Below are 27527 nucleotides of genomic sequence, written 5' to 3' on the forward strand. Positions count from 1 at the left end.
GTGTCTCGCGACCCCCGGGGGGTCCCGACCCACATTTTGGGAACACCTGGTTTAAACATAAGTTTCCCCTGCTCCCTCCTCCTTCGTTAATATGTTCAGCCTTTCCTGCCCCATTTCTGCGATCTACTTTAGACACGGGCAGTGAAAGCTAGGCCACACAGGAGAGATCCACGGCCTGTAAAATCAGTAAAACATAATCCAATAGTGCATTTAAGACTCAACACTGGAAGCAAGACAAAAAAGACGGAGATCCATGCAGTCCTTAGTTTTTAAGTGCCTGTTTAATAGTGGTTTTAAAAATTCCATACCTTTGTTATGCAAATTAGTTGTAGAAACTAAGCAAAGTTCTTAGAAAATAAAAGAAAGGAAGCAACTTAATTAGCAAACTTTAATACTAGTCCAAGTTTACATGAAAACACTTAGCCCCGTAAGGAATCTAGATTTAGATAACAGACTGGAAATAAAATAGAAAATATTTGTCTGTCAATCAACAGTTTTCTTTTAAGCTTTTTCTAATGAATGCTGAAAGGCATTTACAAAGACAAGATTTCAACTACAGTATTTCTTTGTCAGTGTCAAATTTGCTGTCTTTTCATGTCTCTTTTGATACAAGAAAAAGATACATAACTAAAATGAGTTGCAGCTTCAGTTGTCCATGTCTCAGCGGATCCCTGGGTGCACACACATACACATTTTGGAGAAAAAAAACTAAAAAATTCGTTTTTGTAAACTTTATTGTGAAAAATCAAACAGACTGCTAAGATCAATATATTGATACATTGTTAATGGCCAGTAGTTCTGTTCAGCTGCAATTGTGATTCTTGAACAATGTTGTTGGAAGTCTGCAGTTCATTCAGCCCAAAGGACAAAGATGGGAGGCAAAAAAAAAAGCTTTCTCTGAAGTCCTCCCTGATCTATACTTTGCAGTGTATAAAAAGAAAAGACTTCTTACTCTAAAACTGAAAAAAGAAAACAAAAAAATACAAAACTTTGGTCTGCTTCCCCTCACTAGCTGCTTAGCAAATTCATCTCAGCCACAGAGGGCAGAAGCAATCAGCTTAATTTAAAAACTCCAACATCAACGACAAAAAAAAATCTACAAAAAAAACAGGTTAACCTTGTTCCTATCGAAGAAAAATAATATCAACGTCACTGAAATAGGAAAGTTAGCCTGGTACTCACATTTTGTCAGTCAACTTATATAGAAGCTGAACCTCTGCTCCAAAGGCACGTCAGCTTTAACCTCCCTTACTCTCACATCTTACGTATACAATGAAAACAGAACACACTGACCTTAAATACAGAGTTAAAAAATAAAAATTGGAAAACAACTAGACAAGTTTGAACATACTGTGTAACAGCGATAAAGGACTTCCTTCATCAACGTGCTGACTAGCTCCTCCCTGTCCAATCCCTCCCTAAATCAAGACTGTCACTGCTCCCCAAAAACTATTCTCTATCTTTGTACTCTGCATTCTGCAGCTTGTACTTCTGTATGTAGGTATGTAATGCACACAAGTGTGTGTGTGTGTGTGTGTGTGTGTGTGTGTGTGTGTGTGTGTGTGTGTGTGTGTGTGTGTGTGTGTGTGTGTGTGTGTGTGTGTGTGTGTGTGTGTGTGTGTGTAGTGGCCTGGTTGTCAAAGGCTGGTTCTGCTGGGACAACATTAAGTGAGAGGAACTAAGGACGTGCTAGTTTAGGTTCATGGGCCTTCAGGGTTCCAACAGCGTCCTTCACTGCGTGATAGATGATGTTCTTCACCTGAAACAAAAAAATGCAGGACATTACACACCTATCAATCAATTTTGTCCAAACTGGGATAAAAATGTAACAATAAATGCCATTGACACTAGATGCATAATCTTTGAACCATTTCAGTACTACAGCAAACACAACATGTTTTTTCACTGCAATGTCTGAACAAACATTTCTAATACTCTACTTTTAATGACTTAAAACCTATTGAATAAGCTCCTGTACATAGAGATGAAACTACTAAAAGAAACATGGGAATTGGATCAATCAAATAGGAAGAGCATTCAATGTCGCATTTCAATGTGTGTGTCAGTTATTGCAACTGTTGATATACAATATGAAGACAATATGAAATGAATCCTGGCCAATGTTTACTTCCTGCTCTATGCCTCCATTCTATGACACATTTAAACAATTTGATTCCAGCGCATTTTCTACACACAGGAAATATATATACAGGACAATTCTGTTTCTGGAATCAGTTAATCTTCCCAGAAAAAGGTTTTAAAATATGAAAAGTTAAACATTTAGAAATATGTTTTATCACCCCCCCAACCTGCTCTCTAATTATCGGCATCACCCATCAAAAAAACATATCAGTGGACCACTGCCCCATGTCATAAGATATGTGATGAATTGATATAGCATCATGTGTCAAGAGAGGGATTGATTTAACTTAACTACTATCAGCAAACAGTAAACCTAGTCTGAGTGAAGCTCTCCCAGCAGATTATTACAGTGAAAACACAGGTGTCTGAAATGAGGGAGAGAAAAGCACACGAACCTGTAGCTTGTCCTCATGGTTTGTATGAGTAGTAGACAGATGTCTAAACTCCTGAGTCAGTCTGAAACAGTGCCTGACATGCTCAGGAGACACAAAGTCCTCTGCCACCTTGATACAGCTGTACAGGTTGTGCACCTGTGGGAGAATCAACACACATGTCCATGAAGGAAGAAAAGACAAAAAAGGACCTTGAATTGTGAGACATTCAAAGAAGATGTATTATAAAACTGTTAGTTCAGACCAAGTAACCTGATTGGACGAGAGCCATGCCTTGAGTGCTTATATACCAAACCAATTGGGACTCGTCCCTTTCTTTATCACTTGCTTCAGCCAAGTGTTCTGAAGACTTTTACAGTACATTGCAACAAACAGTGCTGGTATTAAAAAATTAAACATGGTATCTCGAAATCACACAAAAGACTCTTATTTCACTGGGTGCTTGATGTGTGTGCAAAAAATAAAGTGTCTGGTCTGTGGTAACCATGGACAAAGGTAGAAAGAGTGCAGAAGAATGTGTGTGTTGCTTAATTGTGTATTAAGTTAAATTTGTGAAATCATTTGATGTTGATTGTGACTGTTTGCTGATTGTGCAACAGTTGTGTTAAAGTAATATCACGCTCAAAGTTGTGCAGTTATATCAGCACTGCTGCGATTCTCTTTACGCCTGCCTGGATCACAGCAGTGCTGATATTCAGTACAACATCACAACTTTGAGTGTAATAATGCCGCCATATAATGATGTTTATGACAAGTTTTCATAATGTAATATCACATATCTGACCTGATGTGGAGCTCCAGCTGGGATAAAAACAGCATCTCCTAAGAACTGTACAATCGCCCAACCCTGGACGCCATATTCCTCATATAGCCTGCGGCGGAGCGTCTGATCCAGGTACCAGCTCTGGTCATGAATGGGGTCATGGTCTGGAGGGTTCTCTTGACCCTGCTCTTCTCCCACCTGACAAAAGAAAAGGATATGAGGTTTAAAATGTAGACCAAGAACAGCCAATGGTGATGCAGCTCCATTGTTCAGATGCTATTTTTATACTTAGAGCTACTAGCTGCTGACCTTGCGGAGAAGTTCTCTGATTTTCTCAGCATCCTTGGCAGCATAGATGTGCCATAGAGCTCCAGGTTTCTCCTCTCCCTCAAACGCCCTCCTCTTGGTCATTTCATCCACATCACCCTCCTCGATAGTGATCATGACCTCTGGAGGATCAAACAAAACACAGGCCACATGCATACAGAGTACCAGAGGGTCATCAACAATGTCGCTATCTGACAAGATTTTACATCGTCTAAGTTACCTCAGAAAAATTATTTAACTGTATATGTTGATTTCTAAACAAATCTTTTTACTGAAATCTAGAAATGTTTGCATCTTTCACAATTTATAAAAAACAACTGAATTCAAGTACAATTGTGGGGCTGTTTGACAAAGATTGTGAAGATGTATAGTTCTCAACTGGTGGCTCATGACCCAGTAGTGGGTCAAAGGTCCATCAGGCTGTGGATTGCTAGGATGAGGGTCATCATAGTTTTGTTCTGAAGTGCGTAGATTTTCTAGGGTTTCTTGAAAAACTACTTTTGCAAGGAGGGATGCCTCGATCCCAATCTCAACTATTAGATCTGAGCCAATCCAGGCATTTTAAAGAAATAATCAGCGATTGGTATTAGAGCCAAACATCATAATTTACATCTGCTGCCACTGAACACAATTTACAGCAGAATGCACAAGCTTGAGTGTTCTGAATTCCCCTACCTCTGTATATTTAAAAGAAAAGAAAATATTCAATGAGACATTGATGTGGGCACTCCAGGCATGGATTAAACGTTATTGCAGAACCCACGTGTGCACAGCCAGACACATCAGCAACAACAACTGCTTTACAGCACCCAATGGTAACTCTCCAGGGACACATGGTTCAAAAAGGAGAAAACATACCAAATACAGGACAGTGTGTCACATTAGCATTAGCAACCCTGTGCCTAATATGTCAGCAGTGCGGAAATATATTAAACGAGGAAGTGAAAATAGTTCAACAGCCACTTAAAATCCTGTATGCAATACGATTGTTTCATAAGGCTTTGGACAACTAGCCAATCTCCATGGAGGAGAATGCCGGTTTGTCTTTGGATCCACACTACGTTCTACCTACTTGATATTACACAGACAGACATGGCTGCCCAGAGAGGAGCGTCTATGTGCTCACTGCTCTACAGGGGACATAGAGACAGAGATGCACTTCCTCCTCCACTGCAGCAAGTTCTCTTTTCTGAGAGATGCCCACTACAGGGAAATTACTACAATGGTACCAAACTTCCCAACATTAACCCCAGAAGAGAAACTGTCAGTTCTCCTGGGGGAAGGGTCAGCAGCTCCTCTGGCTGCTAAATATGTGTCTGCCTGTCACAGCCTGAGGGAAGCACATGGCACAAGCCCATGGTGTTTGATTTTGGGTGGAGGTTTTGGGAGCGCGCCGCATCGGGTGAGGACATTGAGATATGCTGTTTAGGTGACACCATCGTTCATTAATGCATATAAAATATGTCATATATGGTTGATATGTATGTGATGAATATAATATGTAATGAATATGGTGTGTGATTAATGTATATATGGTGAGTGTAGTGTGTTGTGAATATATATAATGTACTGTATGAATTTATGTGCTTTGGCAATAATATCTCATTGTTCATGCCAATAAAGCAAATTTGAATTGAATTGAATTACTGGAGCTGAGCTGCAAATCTACGAGGTGATTCAAAACATTTTGTGACTGTTACTTGTTTTACAATAGACATTTGGAGCTCTGATATTTGTCCCATGTCATTGCTTAGCTTTGCTGCACTGATTCCTCCTCTTTCAAGGTTTAAGGCGATCCAGGCCAATTGATATTGTGAGAAAACCAAGTTAATGTCCAATATTTACGTTCTTGGTCTCACAGCCAGGGGCTGCTATTGTGAATCTTGCACCATCTTGTGAGAGTTATGTCCACAGCAGCAATGCTTCATGGATAAGCATGCGGTATTGCATGCACACCAGTTTCATGGGTCTCATTCAACAGAGCATGTTAAACTAATTGTATGCAAGTTTTTCATGAAAGCTGGCAGAACTAAGTTCAATGGAATAAGCTGAAGACATCTTTCAGTTATTTTTGTAAACAAAAGAACAAGCAGTTTGCTGCAAATACAAGTATAGGATTGGGACACGGTATCGGCAGATAATCAATATTACATAATTGGATCAGGGACAAAAAAAAGCTGATCAGGACATCCCTATTTGCGACTCAATCATGTGGCTGTTGAGCACAAAACATGCAAGCGACAGTATTGTGTTCACATTTTTCTTAGAATAATGGTGGTTAATAAAGGAAATGGCTACAAACATTTTTAAAACATGAACAGGACTAATGTTTCTAATGCATGAAATCCATTCCAGATCCAAACAGGGAAAACCAGTTGAGAACCGCAGAGGTGAGATACAGACTACACATCACAATATCTGACACAATGCTCACTTCCACAGTCTATGATTGATTGTCTACAGCAACTAACACTACTGTCTAAAACATGTACAGACCTTTCATTTTAGTAGGTGAGCATAAATGGTTTCTTTTTCGGTACACAACCATTATTATGCATTTAACTCATTCGTATTCATATGCATTAAATCAGGTAGACTGTAATGGAACTTCCTGCGATAGCCTCTTTGACACTGTATGTTCAAGTCAGGACTGTAAGCCCATGTTATGCTTCCTCCATCATGCACTGCATTCGGTGGACGAATAATGGGGTGGAATCTTTCTGCCGCTGAGTCGGCATCAGCTGTCGTAACAGAGGTAATTATAGAGGCAAAATGTTGTAAATGCAGAAACAGCAGAATGGCACTGTGTCTGTGTTTGCCTCTCATTGTGTGTGTGTGTGTGTGTGTGTGTGTGTGTGTGTGTGTGTGTGTGTGTGTGTGTGTGTGTGTGTGTGTGTGTGTGAGAAAAAACATTGCATAAGGATAGCATGGTCATACTGTTGGCTATTTGAAGCGTCACTGGGGAAAATGACAGGAGGCCAGCGAGAGAATAGGGATTCCAACTCTAGATGCCCTTCATTCAAACTTTCCTCCCACTGTGTTGAGACCAGAGCACTGTGGCCAAAAGCTGATAGGAACTGAAGATATTACCAGTGCAGTTAATATATGAAACTGTGTGGCCTGTGTGTAAATGCGTAGAACACAAGTTACTTTGTTTGCTTAAACCATAAAGCATTTTTAACCCAAAACTGAAATCCTCCCTGAGGAAGAAAGTCAGGATTTTTAATGAAAGAGACAAAAACAACATTGTCTGTTATTCATGGAAGTTGATAAAAAAGCTTGAGTGTACACAGAAATGTACCAAACATTCCACAGTAGATACTAACAGATGGGTCCCAGTGCTCTGGCCCCTACTTCACAGATATTAACACAAGGATGAAGAGGGCAGTGAGAAAGGGGAGTTAGTCAAGAAGGGCATGCTACTGAAGTGATACAATTGAAAGTCTACAGACCTTTGCGTCCAGAGATATCTGCCTCTGTGAATGAGAAATTTTGTCACAATGTAAATGAACGAGACCCATTGGAGGGTCTACTTCAGGGTCCTGTCTAAGCCAATCAAGCCTGAATCAACTACAGCAGTAAAAGCAAGAAGTAATGGACATAAATGTTGAAAATCGTTCAGGAGGGATCAGTCAAAGGAACAACAATTGTGTGATGTCAGATGGGTTCTCATTTTTATACCACAAAAATATTTAACATGGCTTCTTGGACTATAATGAATGACACATTCTTTACATGACAAAACGATTGTGCATTTTCAAAAGTATGTGATTCTTTGACAACATCTACTTCCTTTTACTTGTGTAAAGCAAACATGTTAATACATTTTTGTTGGATTTGTATGTGTGTGAGTGTGAGATGGAAAAAGAGAAACCAAAGAAGAGTGAGAGAGAAATAAAGAGAGGGTCTGTTAAGCTCACTGACCATGCTCCTGGTCTCCTTCTATTTGAGGGATGCCAACATAGACCATGACATTGACAGCATCAGACACATCCAGGTGGAGGTTAGTTGTTCCCACCTTCCTGTCTTCAGACGAAGTTAAGCCTGTGTGGAGGGGGAGTATGATGAAGTAAGATATACGAAAGGCATAAAACAGCACGTGACATTGACAAGGAATGACATGACACTGTCTGATATGGACAATCCTTCTCACCATAGGCATTATACATCTTAGGTCCAAGATCCGGACGCACAAAAAAGTTAGGCAGGCGGGCGGCAAGGTTAAGACGACCGTCTCTTTTTGTGTACTCAGGTAAGGGGAGGTTATCCATCAGATCTTCAAACCTGGTATAAAAATATAAGACAACATTTAAGAACAAAAGCAGTGGTTTCCTAATGGATCTTGAATTGACATTTAATTCAGGCGGTAGAGGAAAAACAATCCTGGATTTGAAAATCTGACTCAAACATTTTATTGAATACCACAGGAGATAACTGATAACAAAAGACTAATTTTTAGGGAAAACATAGAATTCCCAAACATTTATGAAAGAAACAGAACCAAAATATGTTGTATGTTAACTGGCATTCAAACATGTTGATTCAAATGATCACATGAAACTGACATGAAGAGGTACACATCTCTGAAACACCAGACGTCTTGAAAATGACACGTTACATAAATGTGAATTCGATATTACAATGTGGTATATATTTTAAGGGTCTGGGTTAACATATAGTAAACTTATATTATATAAATTAACATAGATTGTCTGGTTAATGTGTGGAAACATCCCTATCTTGAGAAAGAGCAGGTTTCTGGGTGGGTTAATTAATCCATTAGAAGAAAAAAAAAAAGTACTTTAAGGTTCCTCACCGTGTTGGCATCATGTCTCTGAAGTCTTCACCTGGAGGCCAATCCTTTAATTTTAACACCATGGGCTGGCCCCCACTATCTTGCAGTCGCTCTGTTTTCACGTTAAAAAAACAACACAAGTTGCTATTTGTGACATCACAGAAAAAGGCGCTAAAGTACCACATCGGCATGCACATCAGTCAATGAAGCCAAACCAAAATTAGGAGTAGTTTAGGAAAGAGTTTGGGCACTCACTGGAGATGACCTGGAAGCCGTCCCAGAAGTCCCGCACCTTCACATCAGAGATGATAGCACAGTTTCTACAATTGACCAGGTCGACATCCTGGTCTCCAAACTCTTTGCTGAAGGCATCGGGATGCCATAACCCTCCTTTCAGACGTTTATGTATCCCTGACACCAACACAGGCTGGACACAGAAGAGAAAAGCTTAGACAGAGAAGAAAGCAACACAAACTGGAGCAATCAAGCTCCAACCCTTTTAAGTCTGCTACATCAGACTTCTGCCTGAGGGGACAGAAGTCTTTTTTGTTTTTTTTTTTTTAAATTTCAGATTGTGATTCTTACCTGTCCCTGCTTCCAGCACTCTCTGAAGATCTTCCAGTTGTTGCTGTTGCTGGGATCTTGAAGGCAGAGAAGTCGCCCATCACAGAGCCAGGAGTGGGAGGTGTGCGGCTCTAGAACACTAAGGCCCATTACGCCGTCTTTGCGGCCCCCCAACACACCCAGCTCTCCTCCTTCAGAGGCCCCGGTCCGACGGCCTTCTGCCTTCTTGGTCTCCACAACTGAGGCGATTATGTGATCCAGAAAGTTGGGGAGACTGCTCTTCAGCTTGTCACTCTGACAGACCAAAGAGAAATTTTGAATCAACCAACATTTTTACATTTTATGCAAATGTCTCCTCTTGTTTTAAGGCAGAGCTTTTTCAGTAGTTTTCTGATCTGGTATATTTAAAGTAAACCTATTTGTTCATTACCACACCAGCAAATTTTTTTTAATATGACTCTTAATGTACTCAGTTCTTCTCCATTGTAATCATTCTACCATTTCATTGATTTTTACTAATTTCTTTGTTTGATAGGTTTCTGTTGAGTTTGCTTTTTAATTAATTATACAACCAGAGACTTAAATTATAGACTTGTATGTGTTATTTGACAATAAAAATGAAAGACATACTAATAAAAAAAAAGCATCACACTTTCAAATCAGTTTTCAAAAACTCACGCCTGCTGAGGTAAAGACAGAAGGGAATGGTACACCACTCTCTCCAGGCCCCTGGGGGAGTTTCCCTGGTCCAGAGTTGAGCAGGTCCCGGAGACTGGACCCCTCAGGTTTGGACTGGGCCATGCTGGAGCCTAGTAACAGGCTGTTAAAAAGCTTAGGGCTGGAAGCAGAAGGCTTAGACAGTGCACTGAGCGAGTCCAGGCCAAAGGGGGGCCGGCTGTCTCGACTCATCATAGAGCGGAGTGAACCGGATTCTGGAAGAAGATGGCAGACAGCAATGATTTAAAAACTTTAACAAAGATTTTGACTTCTTAAATGCACTCCAATCACACAGACTTAGCTTTCCATTTTCCTATTTACCCTTAGTGTCATCCTTAGCTTTCTGTGTGGCCAGGTCTGCCAGCCAGTGCAGAGCAGAGCTGTTGCCCTCTCCTGATGAGCGTGGCTCCTTTGCAGAGGACTGAGAGAGGTTACAGGGGGAGGATGTACCACTGGTGGAGTTACTGGTGCTGCCTACACTTTCCCCTCCCCCACTGTCTGATGGAGCTGCTGTTTGTGTAGGTTCTGTCTTGATCACTGATGTTTCTCCCTCTGATTTTGGAGTCGTGCCAATGCCAGGGGTTGCAGCTGAGATGATGCTACCACTGCTTGATGCAGACTGCTGAGACAAGCAAAACCATAAACATTTAAGTCTGCCAGTTAAACCCTTTCAGAATGCCGAAAAGGCAATAAGAGAGACAGTACCTGTGAAATCCCATTGGGGGCACTGGGGCGCACTAGAGGCTTGGTGTGTCGACTTGCACATGGACAATTAGCCTTAATTCCCCACTTGCCTCTTGCTGAGTGTACCATGTCACCTATGTTGTAAAGAGCTACAAGAGAAAGGCAACAAATTCAAGTTATTCTTTAGTGCCCATACATAGTCATATTTCATACCCATCGAAGATCGATGTCTGAATGAATCCTAGAGAATATGTTACCTGTTCCAGGTATAATCTGTGTAGGCATGAGGTTCTGTGGCTCATGAGGTTGTCCTTTGGCACATTTTAACCAGGCGAACACCTCATCTTCTGGACCCTCATCAACATCTGGAAAAAGATCACATGGATATCCGTCATACATTGTTTGATAGTTCGGTCAGTTTGTTGGAAGAGACTTAAAGTCAACTTTATAATATGGTTCATTAACAAATTATCTATCACATATTTTAAACAGTGTCTTTTTTGGAGTCAATATAATCTAAAAAAAAAAAAAAAAAGCCAAATAAATCAGTTTCACTTTAAAATAAAGTGACTGTACAACCCTCTTTGCTGACACAGCACGTACAGAAGTGTTGCTGTAAACATTTAACAATCTACTTTTGGAGTTAGGATTACTTTGCTGTCCATTACTCTAAACTTGAAAATTAAGACCTCTTTGATTTAAACCCTTATAAACAGAAAATAAAGCAGTTACGGTTACTTACATCAAGTTGATGACATGTAACCACTTCTTTCCAACAGGCTACTGCTCTTACACTATAATAGGCTGATTTATTTATCCATAGCAAGTAAAATGTCCGAATTGTTTCGTTGTTAAAAAATCTTGTCACCACTACTTTTTACCCTGTCCTACACATTATTTCGACAAAATCATACATATAAAAATAAGACCACAAACACAATAAAGCTGTACTGAACTGGTTCACTTAGCTTGTAAGATCTCTTAATGTCCCCATAAAGACTCACCCTCCCTTGGCCTGTTCCTGCGAAGCCGATAGCAGTCCAGACACACTCCGAAACCACACTTGCGACACACCCAGTGGATGTTGAATAGAGTGGTCTCACACACATCACACATTTCTCTGACCCCTCGCACCGCACGCTTCCAAGCCACTTTTTCTAGACAACAAAACAAGGGAGGGGGTTACATACACATTGGACACCTCTGATGGGTGACATGATGGGAAAATGAGTGAGGTCAGTGACATGTTTTAAGACTCACGGTGAGGCTCCACCATCATCATCGCCTCCTTCTCCGACATGACCAACTGACAGAACTGGTCTCCCACATTGGCCAGGATGTACTTGGATGTATCAAGGTCCAGACCCTCTTGGACAGCTGGTGCAGGCAACCACAGACCCATGGCCATGGCATCGCTCTGCTGAGGGCTCAGAAAGCCTTCCACACGAAGGACACCTTTACGAGTGAAAGCCAACCTGATCACAGGGAGAAAAAAAGGTTGATTCAGTGAGACATTTGTTTTTGTAGTCACTTTTCTCTTTTATGCAGTGGCAGCAAACAATGTGAACCTTCTGAAATGGAAAAAACGACAGGCCACGTTGGGATCGTCTTCATCATCGCTGTCATCATCTGGAGCTCGATATTTTCTGTAACGCTCCAGGCGGCACTCGCGGCATTTATGCAGGTGAGGTGCCACGTTGATGCAGGAGCCATCCTGTAGAAAGGACTCACCAGACTGCTTCAAACGGCGCACTTTGCTCTGGTCTTTTAGTACAGACTGGCCCACTGGAGAAGACAACTTAGCATTAGTTTTATGACTTATTTTGAAATCACCAGGATTCTTGGGTTCTCAAATGTGATCACACTTTACCTTTAAAGGGCTTGTTACGTGGACGACTCTTCGGAGCCCCTTGGACTTTAGCTTTCTGCAACATGGCTGCATCCTTTGCAGGGTGTGATGGTCCGCCTGGGACTGGGCCTTTCTCTAAGCCCTCCTCGTTCTCACTCAAGTCTGACAGGTCGCTGTTGCTGCTGGAGTCAGAGTCACGTTTGGATGATTGACCTCTTTCCTCTAGGGAAAACTTCTGCGATTGGCTCTGGTCAAAGGACACAGGAAGGTCCTCCATTGCTCTAGGGCCAGTACTTCCAAACATGGGGCAGCCTGAGGTGGATGAAGGCATCTCACTAGCTTCCTGCTCTTCCTTTGTCACAGTCCCTTCAGTCTGTGCCCTATGTGATGAAGCCGGTGCTGGAGAGGAAGAGGAGCTGGGGGAGGCGGCTGCAGAAAGAGCTGAGAACGGGGAAGACAGAATCCCTTTAGGTGGCTCTGCCATGGTGAACAGGTTTGATTTGCTGTCTGGGGAAGGACCAACAGTCTGTGGTTCAGCACCACTGAGTCCAGCAAAGGAGGTGTGGGAGGTTTTATCCCCATATGCTAGAAAAGGATTCGTGGGCTCTTTGGAGGCCTGCAGAAAAAGATTCTGGTGGCTATCTGAGGTATTAAAACCAGATTGCAAGCCTAAGCTCCCCATGGACATGCCATCATTACTGCTCCTCTTAGAAGTACTTTGAGTAGCTAGACCACCAATACTTAGACCAGAGCCTCTCCCAGCCGCAGAGCCACCCATGCCCTGGAAGGCTGATGAAGGTTTGTTGAGCACACCATTTCCTGTCGGATGGGTCTCAGGCACTTTGGGCTGCTCAGGCTTCTTCAGAGCTTCACTGGAGGCAGCAGGCTTGAAAAGGCTCGGGGGTTCTTTGCTCAGGCTCTCAGACACAGTGTTGAAGTAACTGGTGTCCTTGGACTGGGTCTGACCAGCAGCTAGGCTCGGGCTGGAGCCAGAATTCTGGGTCATACACTGGAAAAACAAGTTTTGGTCTTGCGGGGATTGAGTCTTGTTCTTTGCCCCGCTAAAGCCGAAACCAAAGGGCCTTGGAGTGTCTTGGGGGGTTGTAGTAGTAGTGGAAGCTCCATTCGTCTGAGAAGTGACTTCTCCAAAAACAGGAGCAGTGGACTGGGGCAAACGGAAAGCTGGAGCCATTTTAGAGCCCTGAGAAACAAAATGATGTAATGAGTACATTTATTTACTGACACTACACCTTTATGATATGTAAATGCATCACATAACTGTATGTATCAATGGTGCTGCTCATTCTGGTACACTTACCTCAGTTTGGCTTCCCCAGGCGGGAGCTTTAGGACTAAAACCCACAGAAGCAGACAGTGCCACACTAGGGCCGCTGTCATGTGACCAAGAAATGGTGACAGGCCCCGGGGAAACAAGAGCAGCTGTTTTAGAGAAGGCCGACTGGGAGGCCTCCTCTCTGTCTGGCTGGGGGGATGGGGAGGCCTTGGGGGCTGGTGCTCCAGGGACCAGGCTTGGCATCTGGCCGAGTGAAGGGAAAGATGTGGTGGAGAAAGGAGAGGGGGCTGGTTTGAGGGGAGGGGGGGTAGGGGTGTGACTAGCGGTTGTTGTGGAGTCTGCTGCCCCTTGCGTGGAGATTGAACGACCGTTTTCTTTGACGTGGGCAGGATAACGAGGAGGAGTGGCATTGGATTGGTCCATCTGGAGTGGGGTATTGGTGTTGGGGGATGACACTCTGCCCTGAGGAAAAGGTCCCTCTGAAGAGCTTCCGTTTTTGGTTGTGCTGCTGACTCTTTCGCCCGAGTCTCCACCCCAGACTCCCATCGCTTCTGCAGGAGTCTTGTTGGAATCGGCACAGTTCTCCCCATCGGCTGCGGCATCTCCTGCTCCTTTGAAGCGTTTCAAGTTCAAGTCATCCTCACCTTCGGAGGCAGTCCTACGTCTACGTCCGCCGTCACCCTTCATTGTTTCACTGTCCTTCCTTCGCCGCCCATTCTTACCAAGCTACAAGATGTGAAAATGTAAGACATACATTTACTTAATAATACTGAAAATACCAATTCAATAAATAAAAAAGAAAACAGGATGTCGTATTGAGTACAGTGAGATTTATGATTTAACAACCTTACCTCCTCAGTGAGCATGACATGTATCACACGAGGATCTACCATCTGATTTCCTTCACCCTGTATGAAAAAGAAAGGTTCTTTGATGGGAACTCTATGCTTTTAACTTGCTCTACAAGCCATTTCTATTAGTTTACCCTTTGTTTTTCCTTTTGCCTGTAAGATTTGTATTATCATCAAAATGTGTAGTCTTGGCATGAAAGAAAATCTTCACCAAAAGAAATGTTCATAATAACACCCCCACTAAAGACCACTCTGATATTATTTAATTATTATACATAAACAAAACAGTGAAATCTCCCTTTACCTCTTGAAAAGAAAACACACAGTGAGGCATTACAAACATTATAGTTTCAACAATCCTTAATGAAGTGTAAATTTATCTGATATTCCATCTTAATTCTCTAATATGATTTAAATTAACATTTCAAACTCTTTTGCACCCGTTTTACTCATGCAGCAGAGATATATTTTACCTTATCCAAAGTGATCTCCATGATGTGTGAGATTGGATCGTGCCGAGAGACCAGTCCTGAGGCCCAGCACTCCTCAAACTCTGGCTGGTACACACGAACCCTACGTCCTTGAACAGTGAACGAACCTGAGGAACAGGAAGAAGGATGGAGTTACTCTCTGGCAAATTGAAATACACCACAGGGGAATCAAAACAGATTGTACACTAGATCTCATTTAAAACGGGAAAGGTTAGTTTTATATGGTGAGAAAAAGCATCACCCCTTACTGGCACTGTGTACAAACCCCAGCCCACATTTTCACAATGACACCAGCCTGCTTGGGATCTAAAGTTCAGGGAGTGAACAGTACGATAATTGAACACTATACTGGTCACTATTTTAGTTTTTAACCTGTTTTGATATTTCAAAATAATAATGAATCTCAGTTAGTAATACAATAGCAAATTATACTCATGTTGTAGCCTTTACAGACCTCCTCAGCTGCCATTTATATTGTTGTTGTTGTAAATATATTTTGCTTTTAGTGTTAAATAAAAGCTTATCTTGTTACAAAACACTGCCCCTCTGTCTGGAGCTCTTTAATCTTACGCACAATGTCACTGATGGTACAACCCTTACAAATTCCTGTATCTTTACTATTATTACTATTTAATATTGCATCAGTGTATAAATCAATGCTTTACATTGTCACCACCTTCAAAGTCTTATTGTTATATGTTGCTAGTGCAGAAATGATGAACATTACTCTTGTAGCGGACAATTAGAATGCCCTTATACTGGGAAATGTATTCATCAGAAACATAAAGATTTAAAGTCACTGCTTATCGCCATCATGCTTTCACAGTGGGGCTGTTACAATATCAGACTTTTGCCTCATGATTATGCCAAAAAAATTAACAGTTGCAATATTTATAGAAAACTTAAGATAACATTTGTTACAAATAAAGAGGAATTATTGAATTATTAATTGACTGATTGATCATTCATTTCTAATGATGAACATTGTTATGTTGAATCCACATCACCAGCCCAGTGAACCGTAAACGTTGCCCACAATCACCCTGTCTTTTTTATGAAATCCAAAATTCCCAAACTGGCAAAGAAATTTGTTTGGGTGCGGATATAGTACCTCGCTTTCATCCATCCTCTTCCCTGACATGATTTGCGTTGAGTAGAAGCCACACACTGCGATACAGGCTAAAGACTAAAGCCCTCTTTCTACCAAGCAGTTCAGTTCGGTTTGTCTCAGTACAGCACGCATTTTGTGGCGTTTCCATTGACTAAAAGCGGGACAGGTCCCCAAATTACCCACTTTTTGGTACCCTTCTTTTGGGGTGCCAGACATACCGATCCAACCCCAGAAGGTGGAGCTAGAAACACTGCAGTCCGTTGACTGGTCAAAAGAAACCCGTGCGACAGCGGTAATAAAGAAGAACATATAACCACGCCATGTTTAAACTCCAGTTTACTTTGGGAAGATAACTTTTTTTGTTTGGAAAATGGCGTCAGGAAACAGCGTTCCATGGCCGACCGTTGAGGTGCAGACTGTCCTCGCATTTTTCTTCTTCGTTGCATTTAGTAGCGGGGTATATTGTGTCGCACTCCCATGACGTCACGCTATTACGTAGCTGACGCGGCTATCGGCATCCGGCTTACACGCCGCTCACCAAGTAGGGCACGGTTGGCTGTGGAAACCATAGACTGTATAAAATATGGACGTAGTATCCGTGACGTCACCCATCTATTTCTGAGAGCTGTTTTGAAGCCAATCGACGGCAGCAGCCATATTGGAAATTCGGAACTCAACCAGGCATAGTGTGACGTAGTGTGAGCTTCCTAGCCAACAGCTATGTGTTCCCGACCGGGAGTCAAGTCAGTCATGTCCTTATTTGGGCAAAAACTTGTAATCTTAATATCTTCTGAACCGTCACGTTAGAAAAAAATTCGCCCTCCGTACAGTGTGTGCCGATAAAGAGATTAGCTACGTAGACCCAAGCTGTTTTTTGAACCAGGCTGTAAACATGGGTATTAATGCTGCAAAGATCGTCTTTTTTTAATTGGTGTGTATGTTGTTTCCGGTGTTTCTGCAGCCAGCCTCAGGCGGATTCTCGATGAATTGCAGTTTATACCACTTCCGCATGGGCTTCATATTTTGAGATCGGAGGTTGCCACTTGGTGGAAATGCAAACAGGATCAGGCGTTTCCGATCCGACCCGTACCAAACTGTACTGATCCATACCAGACCACTTGGTGGAAACGAGCCATAAAAGTCCCTTTCTTCTGTGGCTGCTCCTTCTTCATCTACCCTCCGTGTAATGCCTGGTGGCTACCAACCTAAAGAACCACTACTGCCCACTGCTATGAACCAATTAGTTACACAGTATTGCTGTGTCCTTATTTTTGGTACAATATCAATATTACTTTTTTTTTTTAAGAAACGGTCATCATCAATACCATGTGTAATGCGACAGCCCTATTTAACAGCTTACAAACAAAATGTTGACATGGTACAACATGGAAATAAATTTCAGCCTGATGAAATTTGAGTCCTACCCTTCCTGAAGATCTCCTGAAGTTCAAAGTCAGTGTGCCAGCTGGAGATGGCAGCATGCACAGAGGGCTGCTCCAACAACAAAGGATGTCCTATGTCTTTATCAACCTGCATGAGGACACAAACCAAACAGCTCTGGATTAGTGCTAATGTTACAACAAAAACACGAGTAACTCTCCTCTTATGTATTGTGTTATTTTATTTGATATTATAAAAACGTCTGAAATAATTGGTCCTTTGGCTGGTCTACAAACTACTTACAATAGTATTAACACAGATTGAGGGTTAACAAACCCTGTAAAATGAATGCACACACCTCAAACCTCTGGACAGTTTTGTTATTAGGCAGGAACTCAAAGTTCTTGTTTCCGAAATACTCCACAGCAACCAACGATCCTAAACCAACTCTGTCCACAAGGGAGCGGAAGGCCTGCAGGACAAGACAACACTGTTTACTACTGTGATCTAATGAGACATTCAAGAAGAAATGAGCAACAGGATCATCAACATTACATATGTCAATATTGCAATTGTCAAAAAATTGGAAACACTGAATGTGCGGTTGCCTTCCTCTCTAAAGCAAGTGTAATAATGTAAATATGGAGTGAGGGTCCAAATTTGTGAGAAAGACTGTTCACACTTAAAGCTTCAGTTTATCAGTATAACCATTGTCGACAGGTTTGAGCCTACCATACAGCTTTGGGTAGCCATGTGCTGAGAGCTTTGTCCCATATCTACATATATCTGATATTATTTCAAGGCTTTACTTAATGTAGTTCTAATACCACCTTTATTCAAACTCACCAAGGCAGGCCAGGCTGTGGTTGATGCTGCGTTTCCAGCAGTTCCAGCACTATCACTCCGACTGGCCCAAACAATGGACTCCTCCACCAGCACGGCTTTCACCCCGTCGTCGTACACCTGTACCCAAGAACACCGCTGAGAGGCGTTCTCAAACTCCACAAACACCTGAAGTCAGGAAAACAAAGAGAGACGGGAGATAAACATGAGGACTGTTGATGACAAAGACAGCTGCTGCTACAGCACTCCACTTAGAGATATTGGTGGTATGGTTATAATCTGAGTTTCACAATTATCACATTCATTATGCATTTAATAATTTTGTAACATTTTGGGTGGTCCTCCCCAGGAACATTTTGAGTGCCGAACACATTGTTAGTATATTTTTATGCAATGTACCATCCCCTTTTTGAGAGTACAACAACAACACTTGGTATACTGGTTAATAGGGAAACCGGTTCATCCCTGCATCCCTATACACTAACCCATGTAATAATCAAATATGCAGAATATGGATAAAGTTACAAATCAACATTTTCTAGGGAACTAATAAATCAGTGTATCCCCTACCATTATACTGGGGGGGGGGCGGGGCGCCCCCCCAATGGCGGCACCCGCCCTCCTTGGAAGTTCAGTTAATTTTATTTTCTATATAGCACCAGATCACAGCAGAAGTAATTCAGGGTTGCCTCTCTTAAAGATCAGGTCTTAAACTTGTTCTTTTATTAAACAGACTAAATATCCTAATGTTATTGATCTTATTTACATGACCGGATGTCATTATGCTCATCTGCTCTGTGTCGCATGACAGAGTTCAGCCCGATGCGCACACAGACACACAAACACGTGCGCTCACATACACACATCACAGCACAATGATACAATAAATGTTCATCAACAACTCGGTTTTTCAAGCATCACTGATAATACAAACTCAGATGAAAACTTAAGGACCGTCGGACATTAAGAGTTCATATTTTCCCCCGCTGTGCGTCTAATCTTTTGAAATTAAAGTTATGCATTCCTGTGACAGGCTGAGTTATAATTTTAGGGGCTCAGTGTTAGCTTGGTCTCTACCTGCAGCAGGTGTGCTGAGTGAACCAGTCTCCTCTTCATTGATGATTTTTACCCTCCGGTGTGCGTAAGTGACAAAGACACAACCGGGGGACGTCTGTTTAATATTTGATGTTTAACGTTTTTGACGCTCTCACCGTAAAAAGCTCTGCATCTAGAGCTTGATTTAATCCAATTTGGTGAAACATCAGACACATTTAGTAAGTTTGGATCAACTCCTTGGCATGAAAGAGTGCCGTGCATTCAGGGACTGTCATAAAAGTGCAATGCAGACCTGTATTTTGCGTTCATGGCATTTTTATTTGAATCAAGAGAATCAGATATAGTGGTCACATGAAGAATGTTTTCTTTTGACTATTTTGCAGGCTATATTATTTAAACCTAGGGGAAACACTGTAAATGCTTTTTGAGTTAAGCTGGACAGAAATGCATTTCAATTCATTCAAAATGTCAAACTGTAGGAATATTCTTAAAATGAAAACCATGTCTCACCTTTATTTGGCTAATTAAAAGGTACAGAAATGACACTACCTCACTGAGCTATCAAAGTGTATTGTAAGACTTGAGTCCTCCTAAAGTTCAAGTAAGAGGCTACCGTGGCAACATGTGCTTGATCAAAGTACTGTCCCCTTAAAATGATGTCTAACATCTGAAGCAACAAAACAGAGGAGAAAAATCAAAAATCTCAGTATAGGCTTGCAGCTGAGAAGTGTGTGCCACTGAAGCCTGCACCATCCAGCAGCAGTCTGAAAACAGCTGCTAAAAGAAGAAAAGGGGTACAGCATATAATTGTGCCAAAACTTAAATCTAATGTGGTGTTAACAAAGCTGATATTTTATTTTGAAGGTTATTTAGCCCGGTGCCACCTGTGCAATCTGCCATTGAAGGCTGCAACACAGATCAAGGATTTCATGAGACACTTTCTCTGCTGACATTCATAACTAGTCAACTACTTCTTTCCTCTCCACGTATAGCTTTGGAATGGTGTCTTTTGCCATTTCCGTGTTGGTATGACATAGTGTGGTGTGCTATCTTCTTAAAGCCCTCATTCTTATCAACATTGCAAGAACGTAGCTACATGAAGAGGAAGATCCACATAGACCCAGTTATCTTCTGTGCTTGAGTAGAGCTGGACTGTGGTTGTGAAGTTGCATTTCTTTGCAATCTGTGGGTTTAGGTTTAGCCACAGGTTGTAAAACCTGGGCTTGGTGTGAATACCCACAGTGCACCCACAGGAGTGGGACTTTATTGCCACGGATATAATCGATTCAAGGACTATCTGAATGGATGTTGAATTGGGGAAAAATGTATTGTAATGCATTGATTCATCTTTTTTTCTCTAATCCCTACCAGGCACCTTAGCTACCCATTACAGTGAACCCAACAAATCCTGGCATCTAGCTCCAACTGGAGCAATCTGCCACCTGCCAAGAACTGCTCGCTTCACCTCACGGATGATTACCAAATTAATTTTTACTACCTCCTCAAAACAGATCATTTCCATATTTCTAACTCATTCTATAGGCTCCAAGTCATTGAATATTTTCAGTAATTCACCATTGATTGATGTTATTATTGTAACCATTATCCTTATTTATACACTTATTTCATCTTTTAGTTTGAATAAATATTCACATCAAAGCCAAGTACTTGTTTGTGTAATTCTGTAAAGAGTTGAAAAGATCCCTGACGGAGGATTCAATGACTTTAGCAATGAGACGGATTATTAATAAACATTAAATTTTTATCTTTAATTAGGGACATTTTTCAGCATGTATTCCTGTCTTCGTCGCAGTCACGCAAGAGTAACCCAACACGTCCTTTTACACTGACCAAAGGATGATGTACTGACTCACAAAAGCAGTGTCTCTGCTTGGATCAGAGAAGACATTTCCGTCAATCATTATCTTTCTAGCTTCTTTAGTCAAAAGAAAAAGTTGATGAGTAATTGGCTCATTGCAGAAAACATGGCCTTGAGTAGGGACAACTTTCAGGGTGATGACACAAAACTAGAGATGTTTAGAAGACCAAGTCAAAAACTGTGATCCTGTGGTATAACGTACAGCCATGTTCAGATCATAGGCTGTATAAAATATGGACGTAGAATCCGTGACGTCACCCATCTGTTTATGAAGCGCTGTTTTGAGGCCAATTGTCGGTGGCAGCCATATTGCTGCTGTCGAGCGATTGTGACGTAAAGAGGCGGGCTTTGAGCCTCCTAGCCAACAGCTACAGTGTTCCCGCCTGTCAATCAAGTCAGCTGTGCCTCTCATTGGAAGACTCGTAATCTTAATATCTTTGAACTTGTAATCATAATATCTTTGAAATTACTGTGTTATGAAAAAATTCACCCCCTCCTCACAGTGTGTGCCAATCAACAAATGAGCTATCCAGACTACACTCGTATTTTGTACCAGGCTGTAAACATGTTTATTTCTGCTGTAAAGATCGACTTTTTTGAATTGGTGTGTATGTGGTTTCAAGTACTTCCGAAGCCAGCCTCAAGTGGATCCTCAATGAACTGCAGTTTTTAGCACTTCTGCGTTGGACTCATATGTTTTAGACCGGAAGTTGCTGCTTGATTCAGATCTGTGAAATGACCCTCGCTTAAACAAGATAGTGACCTGTAGCACCTGTAATTTGATTTGAAAGATAATATGCACATACTTTCGAGACGCAGACTGATTTGGATAAGCAGTTTGAGTAAAATATCACTGCTGGTGTTATTTATTTATATCACCTATAATAATTACAAGGGTAGAATCAGTGAGCCGGTTCACTCTTTCATCAATATCAAGCGTCACATCGACACATACACACTATCACATCAAAATGATCTGATAGATCAGATATCTGTCAGCCACAGAGAAGATGCACCAGATTAACTCAAGGGTTAGGATGTGTTTTAAATGACTGTAGCACTTTGTGAGAAAATGCAGGAAAACAAAAAAATGCAGCCCTATAATTTAGAAAAATGCAGTCAGGGAAAAACGAAGTCTGACAATAATAGTAAAACTTATCCTTCAGTGGTTAACAAAAGCTGTTGGCCTCAACCAAACACCAAACTGTTATTGTGAAAGTTTGCAGGTATAAAAAATACAGTCTTTCAGTATCACATAGTGAGAGACAGTGTTTTGTTTTTTTAAGCCTAATGTTTTTTAGTTTGTGCTTTGGTTTTAGTTTGTAGTAGCTTATACAACACCAACCCAAAACAGCCACTGTTGTTGATGAGGCAGGACTGTTGGTTAAAATATCAGCTTCAGTTTTCTGCTCAATGCTTACTCAACTTTGCTTCATGAGAGGAGCGATATGAGCAACATTATAGGAACTGAACTTGAGACAGGGAGATGCAATGTATCAATGCACCTGTGTGTCTACTGTGCGAGGTCAGTGATGCACAAGTCTTGAATAGTTGTGCATGTAGGTTTATCATTTTTGGGACTTAAATAAAGTTAAATTCAAAGCTGAGCTTCCTGTTTGACTTCACAGGGCAGGTTTGGAGAAACAGACTCAACTGTTATCACTCTGTGAGACTCCCACAGTCAGTTTCTGCCTCGAGTCATATCAGACGTGTTTAACTTCAGGGTGGGAAATGCATGGACTGTTATTGATTTACAGCATCTCTGCAACCGACCAGGGTGAAGTTTCACCAGCCAGTGTTTCAGCAGGCACGGTAGAAAAAAGGACAATAGAGGTTTGGCAAACGCACGCTGACGTTTTGATTACTGTCCTGCTTTCTCACGCAACACAAGACTTTTGGTTGGTAATTTCCATGTAAGAGTCAAGTAAAACAAGGAGAGTATTTATGATGTATTTATACATGAAAAAATAAATAACTTAAAAAAATCCACATATAAATATAATACAATCTTAAAATGGTGTTAACTCTTCATGAGCATGCATGTCTCCATGCTGTGCTTCATATTTCTTGGCTTTGAAATTTCTGGAAACAAAAATTTTGAGAGGGTATGAGCACAATGAAAAGTCTCCCACAGGAGGCCCATTTGTTGAGATCCCGGTTCTTAGCAGCGCTGTCAGAAGCAAATCAGCTTGAAGCAGGGAGGAGACACGGGCCTCTTACACAGGACTTCCACCAGATCTGTGTCCGGTCCGTCTCTGATCCGCTGCGGTCCGGCTCTGTGCGCTCTCATCCGTCAACACCCACCAGTTGCGTTTTCAGAACGCAGCACGGAGCAGGACCGCCGGATCGAGGTTTTCCCACGGCAATCACTGAATCAAGGATTCTCCTCCTATTCTGAAAATGTTTTAATTTTGTTTAGGAGCCTGACTTCCTGTCCTGCTTCTACTGCTCTGTGTTGAATTGATGCGTCGTGCACCGGCATCCAGCAAAAATAGAAGTCTTGCGTATCTGATCCGTTGCGTTCCGACCTGCCGGATCAGAGACACAGCCGTAACGTAACGGAGCAGATCCAGTCGGGGTTAACAGATTGACTAGAAAAGAAACCTAACAGATCCGGTGCCGTGACGGTTGGGAGACAGACCGGAAACTGATCTGGTGGAATTTGGCCTTTACGCGCCGTTATTTTTTAGCAGAGCTTGAACAGAGTTCTGCCATCACCATGCCTTAGCACCAACATTGCATCCCAAAACGGCATAATATTGGTGTCCCAGTGTGTGATTCAAAATTGCATTAAGACGTTGTGGAAGCACGAGGGGCATGGCTAGTTAACACACAGCTGAAGCAACACATACACACACTCACACACAGCAGAGAGGCGGGACTGAGACTCCCAAACGAAATTGATTAAATTCAAATAAGTGTATATCTGACGATGGTACTTTACTTTTTAAAGTCTGTTTTTTAGGCGGGCTGCCGTGCCAGGTGAACGGTAGGGAAAACACTGCCAAGCTTAGCTTTTAGGGGAAAACATTTGTTACCAAGCGAGCGGAATTCAAAAGAAGCTGAAGCCTGACTTAAACTGATACATTGTGTTACCTGCTTATGTACACAAGGAACACCAAGTGTACATTTTGTAGATAATATCAAGCCAACAGGCAAACCTCCAGGTACTGGAGTACTCTTTCCTTTCACTTTACAATTCCAGTCTGAAGTCTTTCAGTGGTGGACGCACTTTTGAAAGGTTGATTCATCCACATTACAGAGCATTGCAATTATTCACTCTTTGTTGTAGGTAAGATTTTATCTACTAATATTTGAAGATATCCATCTCTCAATTTACTGTCTCAACCAAAATACAAACTAAATCTTTAAAATGTACTGAACCTTATCTTATCTTGTGTCCAAAACAGGGTGAGTGTGTGTTAGGGAACAGAAAAGGTTATCTTCACCTGAAGTATAAAATTGATAATAATAAATCATTTGTCTGTGTGTCTCTTTTAATTCAAGGGATGCCTCATTTCAGTACTCCGTGTGTTCAGTCCTTGGTTGTGAACTTCTGTCTAATTTGGAGGATGTTTGCATGTATTGTGATGGAAACGGATAGCTAGCAGAGGTGTTTCCAGATTGCCCGGAACTGTCAGCAGCTGTATGCAACTGTGGGAAAAAATACCATTTCTAACTTCAGTTATGGAACTTCAGTTTTAGTCATTTCATCCAGGACATCTTCATTCCTCCCCTGTGATCAGAGAGGTGTTGGGCAGAATCTGTGAAGCTTCTTTTACTCAGACTGACTGAAAATGTAAATACATACATTTCCACAACCAGACCACAGCAATCTGGGGTCAACCTTACCTCTTTTTTGTAATTCCGTGCTGGTGCTCGTGCTGGTTCCGAACTGGTTGAACTCGCGAACCAACAGGGCACCCGTTTGTTTTTCCACCCGCTCGAGCCCATGGAAGAGGCACGTCATTACATCAGATTTACGTGACCCATTTCCCAGCAGCGCTAGTGCGAACTTTCCCTCACATAAATTATTATTACTTACATTTACAGTCATACTATATACCCATACTTATTTATTACAGTCATACTATATACCCATATTTATTCATTACGATCATACTATATACCCATATTTATTCATTACGGTCATACTATATACCAATATTTATTTATTACAGTCATACTATATACACATATTTATTTGTTATATTGCTTAATCTGTCATTACCAACCATAATCACACCATGTCAACCTGTCACTACTGAAACATTTTAATACTGCCTGTAATTACTGCAATATAATCCATTTGTAACATTTGTATTTATCTAAATTCCATTTGTAACATTGTATATACCTAAATTGTATTCTATCTTTATTATCTATCTTTATTTTTACTTATCTTATTTTACTCATTGAGACTTTTTCTTGATTGTACTTATGTCTGGGTTGCTGTAACAACTGAATTTCCCCCTCCCCCCCGGATCAATAAAGTAATATCTTACCTTATTTAAGTCCCTAAACTCTGTTTTACACATTGTGTTTCTGATCATCTGCATAAAATACTTTTTGAATTTGACATTTCCCATTATAAACGCCTGATTTCAGCTGTGTACTTTAATGTAGGTCACCAACCAACACCCCAAAAATGTACAAATCTCATATCTCTTTGCAGTCCTACACGATGAAGATTAGTCATAGCTTTTGAAGATACATTCAGTTTATTAATTAAGCCATCAAGTTCTGCGTTGGTGTAAGCATTTCCCAATCTGGAGCACACAATAAACTCAAAGGAATTCCTGGTTCACCCTCGTATGAACTTGTTAGGCCTTTAACAGGACTATCGTTAGCTAGCGATGGAAATTCACAAGCTGTGTTCAGTTTTATAACAGTATCATGGCGGTGTAGTTTACTGCTCCTCATATGTACATTGTGAAGATTTGCCAAAAGATAATGGTTAGTATTTGTGGTGGTGAATGTCATTCGTAATAGAGCTAAACAACGAACAAAGCAAAGGCCAGAAAATCCCCGGCCTCGAGTTTAGCTTCGCCTCACTGGTTGCGACTTGTAGCTTGTTGCGATATAACCGAGTCCACAGCGACAAAATGCACCGACATGACCGGTAAAAAACGAGCTCAATACAGTCAAGTACATGTTTATAGCTCGCATATGTTTTGTACATCAACAGGGTGGGTGTTTCGCCACGCAATATGGTACCACTTGTATGTAAACACTGACCGTCAGCCCCGCAGCAGAACTGGATGTGGTTGTCGCCTCTCCTCCGCGACCCTCCGGAGCGACCAGGCCAATGACGCTGACTGCCCGCACCGTCCCCCTGAGCCAGTCCCGGGCCCAGGTAGCCTGCTCCGGCTCAGACCCGTTTGCAGACCTGCCCTCGTCGAGGAGCAAAAGCAGACGCTTCCCTATCAATTCGAGAGACTCCCCCATGGTTTGCTCGCAAGCTAGCTGCCTTCAGTGAGCCACCATGAACAGTGTAACTTCTCCGCTTGGGATGAGAACTCAAACACGCTGAAAGACGAGCAGGGAAAAGGCTGCACGGACTCTTTATTTGACTTTAGCTCAAGAAAAAGACCGATTAAGGCGTCGCACCTCTGGGCACGCCGAGAATCCACACAGACGAGATGTTATTGTCCTCAGTGCTAATGCGTCTATCCTGCTCTGTCCGCCATTGAGCCCTGCAACAATCAAACGCACTCCTCGTAGACAGGCAGCACTGCGGAGACAAGAGAGCGAGGCTGCGCCAACACTGACCTCTAGCGGCAGGCCTGTCTGTGAACCAGGGTCATAATAATCTGGAGGATTTGTAGTTTTTTGTCCGCAGTGCTGAGCTGAAGTACAAAACAACTAGTGGTGGACAAAGTACACAGCTTCATTACTTAAGTCAAAGTATTGGTACTCCAGGTCAAATATTACTTTGATACAAGTGAAAGTTCAGTCAAATTATTACCTGAGTTAAAGTACTGGAGTACCTGATTTTAAAAAAAACTTAAGTATTCAAAGTACTTCTTAAAAAATCTTAAAACATTGTATTTTCACAATTCATAAATGCAGTCAAGAATACATAGGAGTACATTCTGTTACATTATGCTTATTTAGAAACCACTGAAATCTCTAAAAACTATACCATGGAATGAAAACAGAAACTAGTTACTCCAAGCACAGACACCTTAGTTTGAAATGTTGATCTGGAATGAAACAAATGTTACGTAGCTCAACACGCTTTCTGAGGTTGGACAGTGATTTTGTGTATGTTTGGGCAGAGTGGGAAACAGGGTGAACATTTCAAACGATACGTATCATTCTTCATTTCAAAAACCTCTAACACGGGCTGAAGATATGACCATGGGTGCTCAGGTGGAGAATTATAG

General features: G+C 41.6%; 1 protein-coding gene across 4 annotated transcripts; it reads right to left on the reverse strand.

Moving 5' to 3' along the window:
* Positions 1–716: 716 nt before the first annotated feature.
* On the reverse strand, positions 717–26881 carry kdm3b (lysine (K)-specific demethylase 3B). Of its 4 annotated transcripts, none has more exons than XM_034689485.1 (25): positions 26377–26880; positions 18207–18371; positions 17719–17832; positions 17405–17510; positions 14852–14976; positions 14379–14435; positions 13552–14253; positions 12255–13434; positions 11953–12169; positions 11645–11859; positions 11389–11541; positions 10642–10749; positions 10406–10533; positions 10022–10319; positions 9662–9915; positions 9005–9277; positions 8675–8846; positions 8441–8531; positions 7778–7908; positions 7549–7668; positions 7077–7100; positions 3607–3746; positions 3319–3495; positions 2538–2672; positions 717–1759 (listed from the first exon to the last, which is right to left on the reverse strand). In XM_034689485.1, the coding sequence occupies exons 1-25, from the start codon at positions 26584–26586 to the stop codon at positions 1679–1681; spliced, it is 5376 nt and encodes a 1791-aa protein (XP_034545376.1). In that variant the 5' UTR covers positions 26587–26880; the 3' UTR covers positions 717–1678. The 4 variants fall into 4 exon arrangements, with proteins under 4 accessions (XP_034545376.1, XP_034545375.1, XP_034545377.1 ...); XM_034689484.1 differs by having other exon boundaries at positions 10022–10322; XM_034689486.1 differs by lacking the exon at positions 7077–7100 and having other exon boundaries at positions 10022–10322; positions 26377–26881.
* Positions 26882–27527: the final 646 nt, after the last annotated feature.

The sequence above is a fragment of the Notolabrus celidotus genome, chromosome 8 (assembly GCF_009762535.1).
Source record: "Notolabrus celidotus isolate fNotCel1 chromosome 8, fNotCel1.pri, whole genome shotgun sequence".
Taxonomy (NCBI): domain Eukaryota; kingdom Metazoa; phylum Chordata; class Actinopteri; order Labriformes; family Labridae; genus Notolabrus; species Notolabrus celidotus.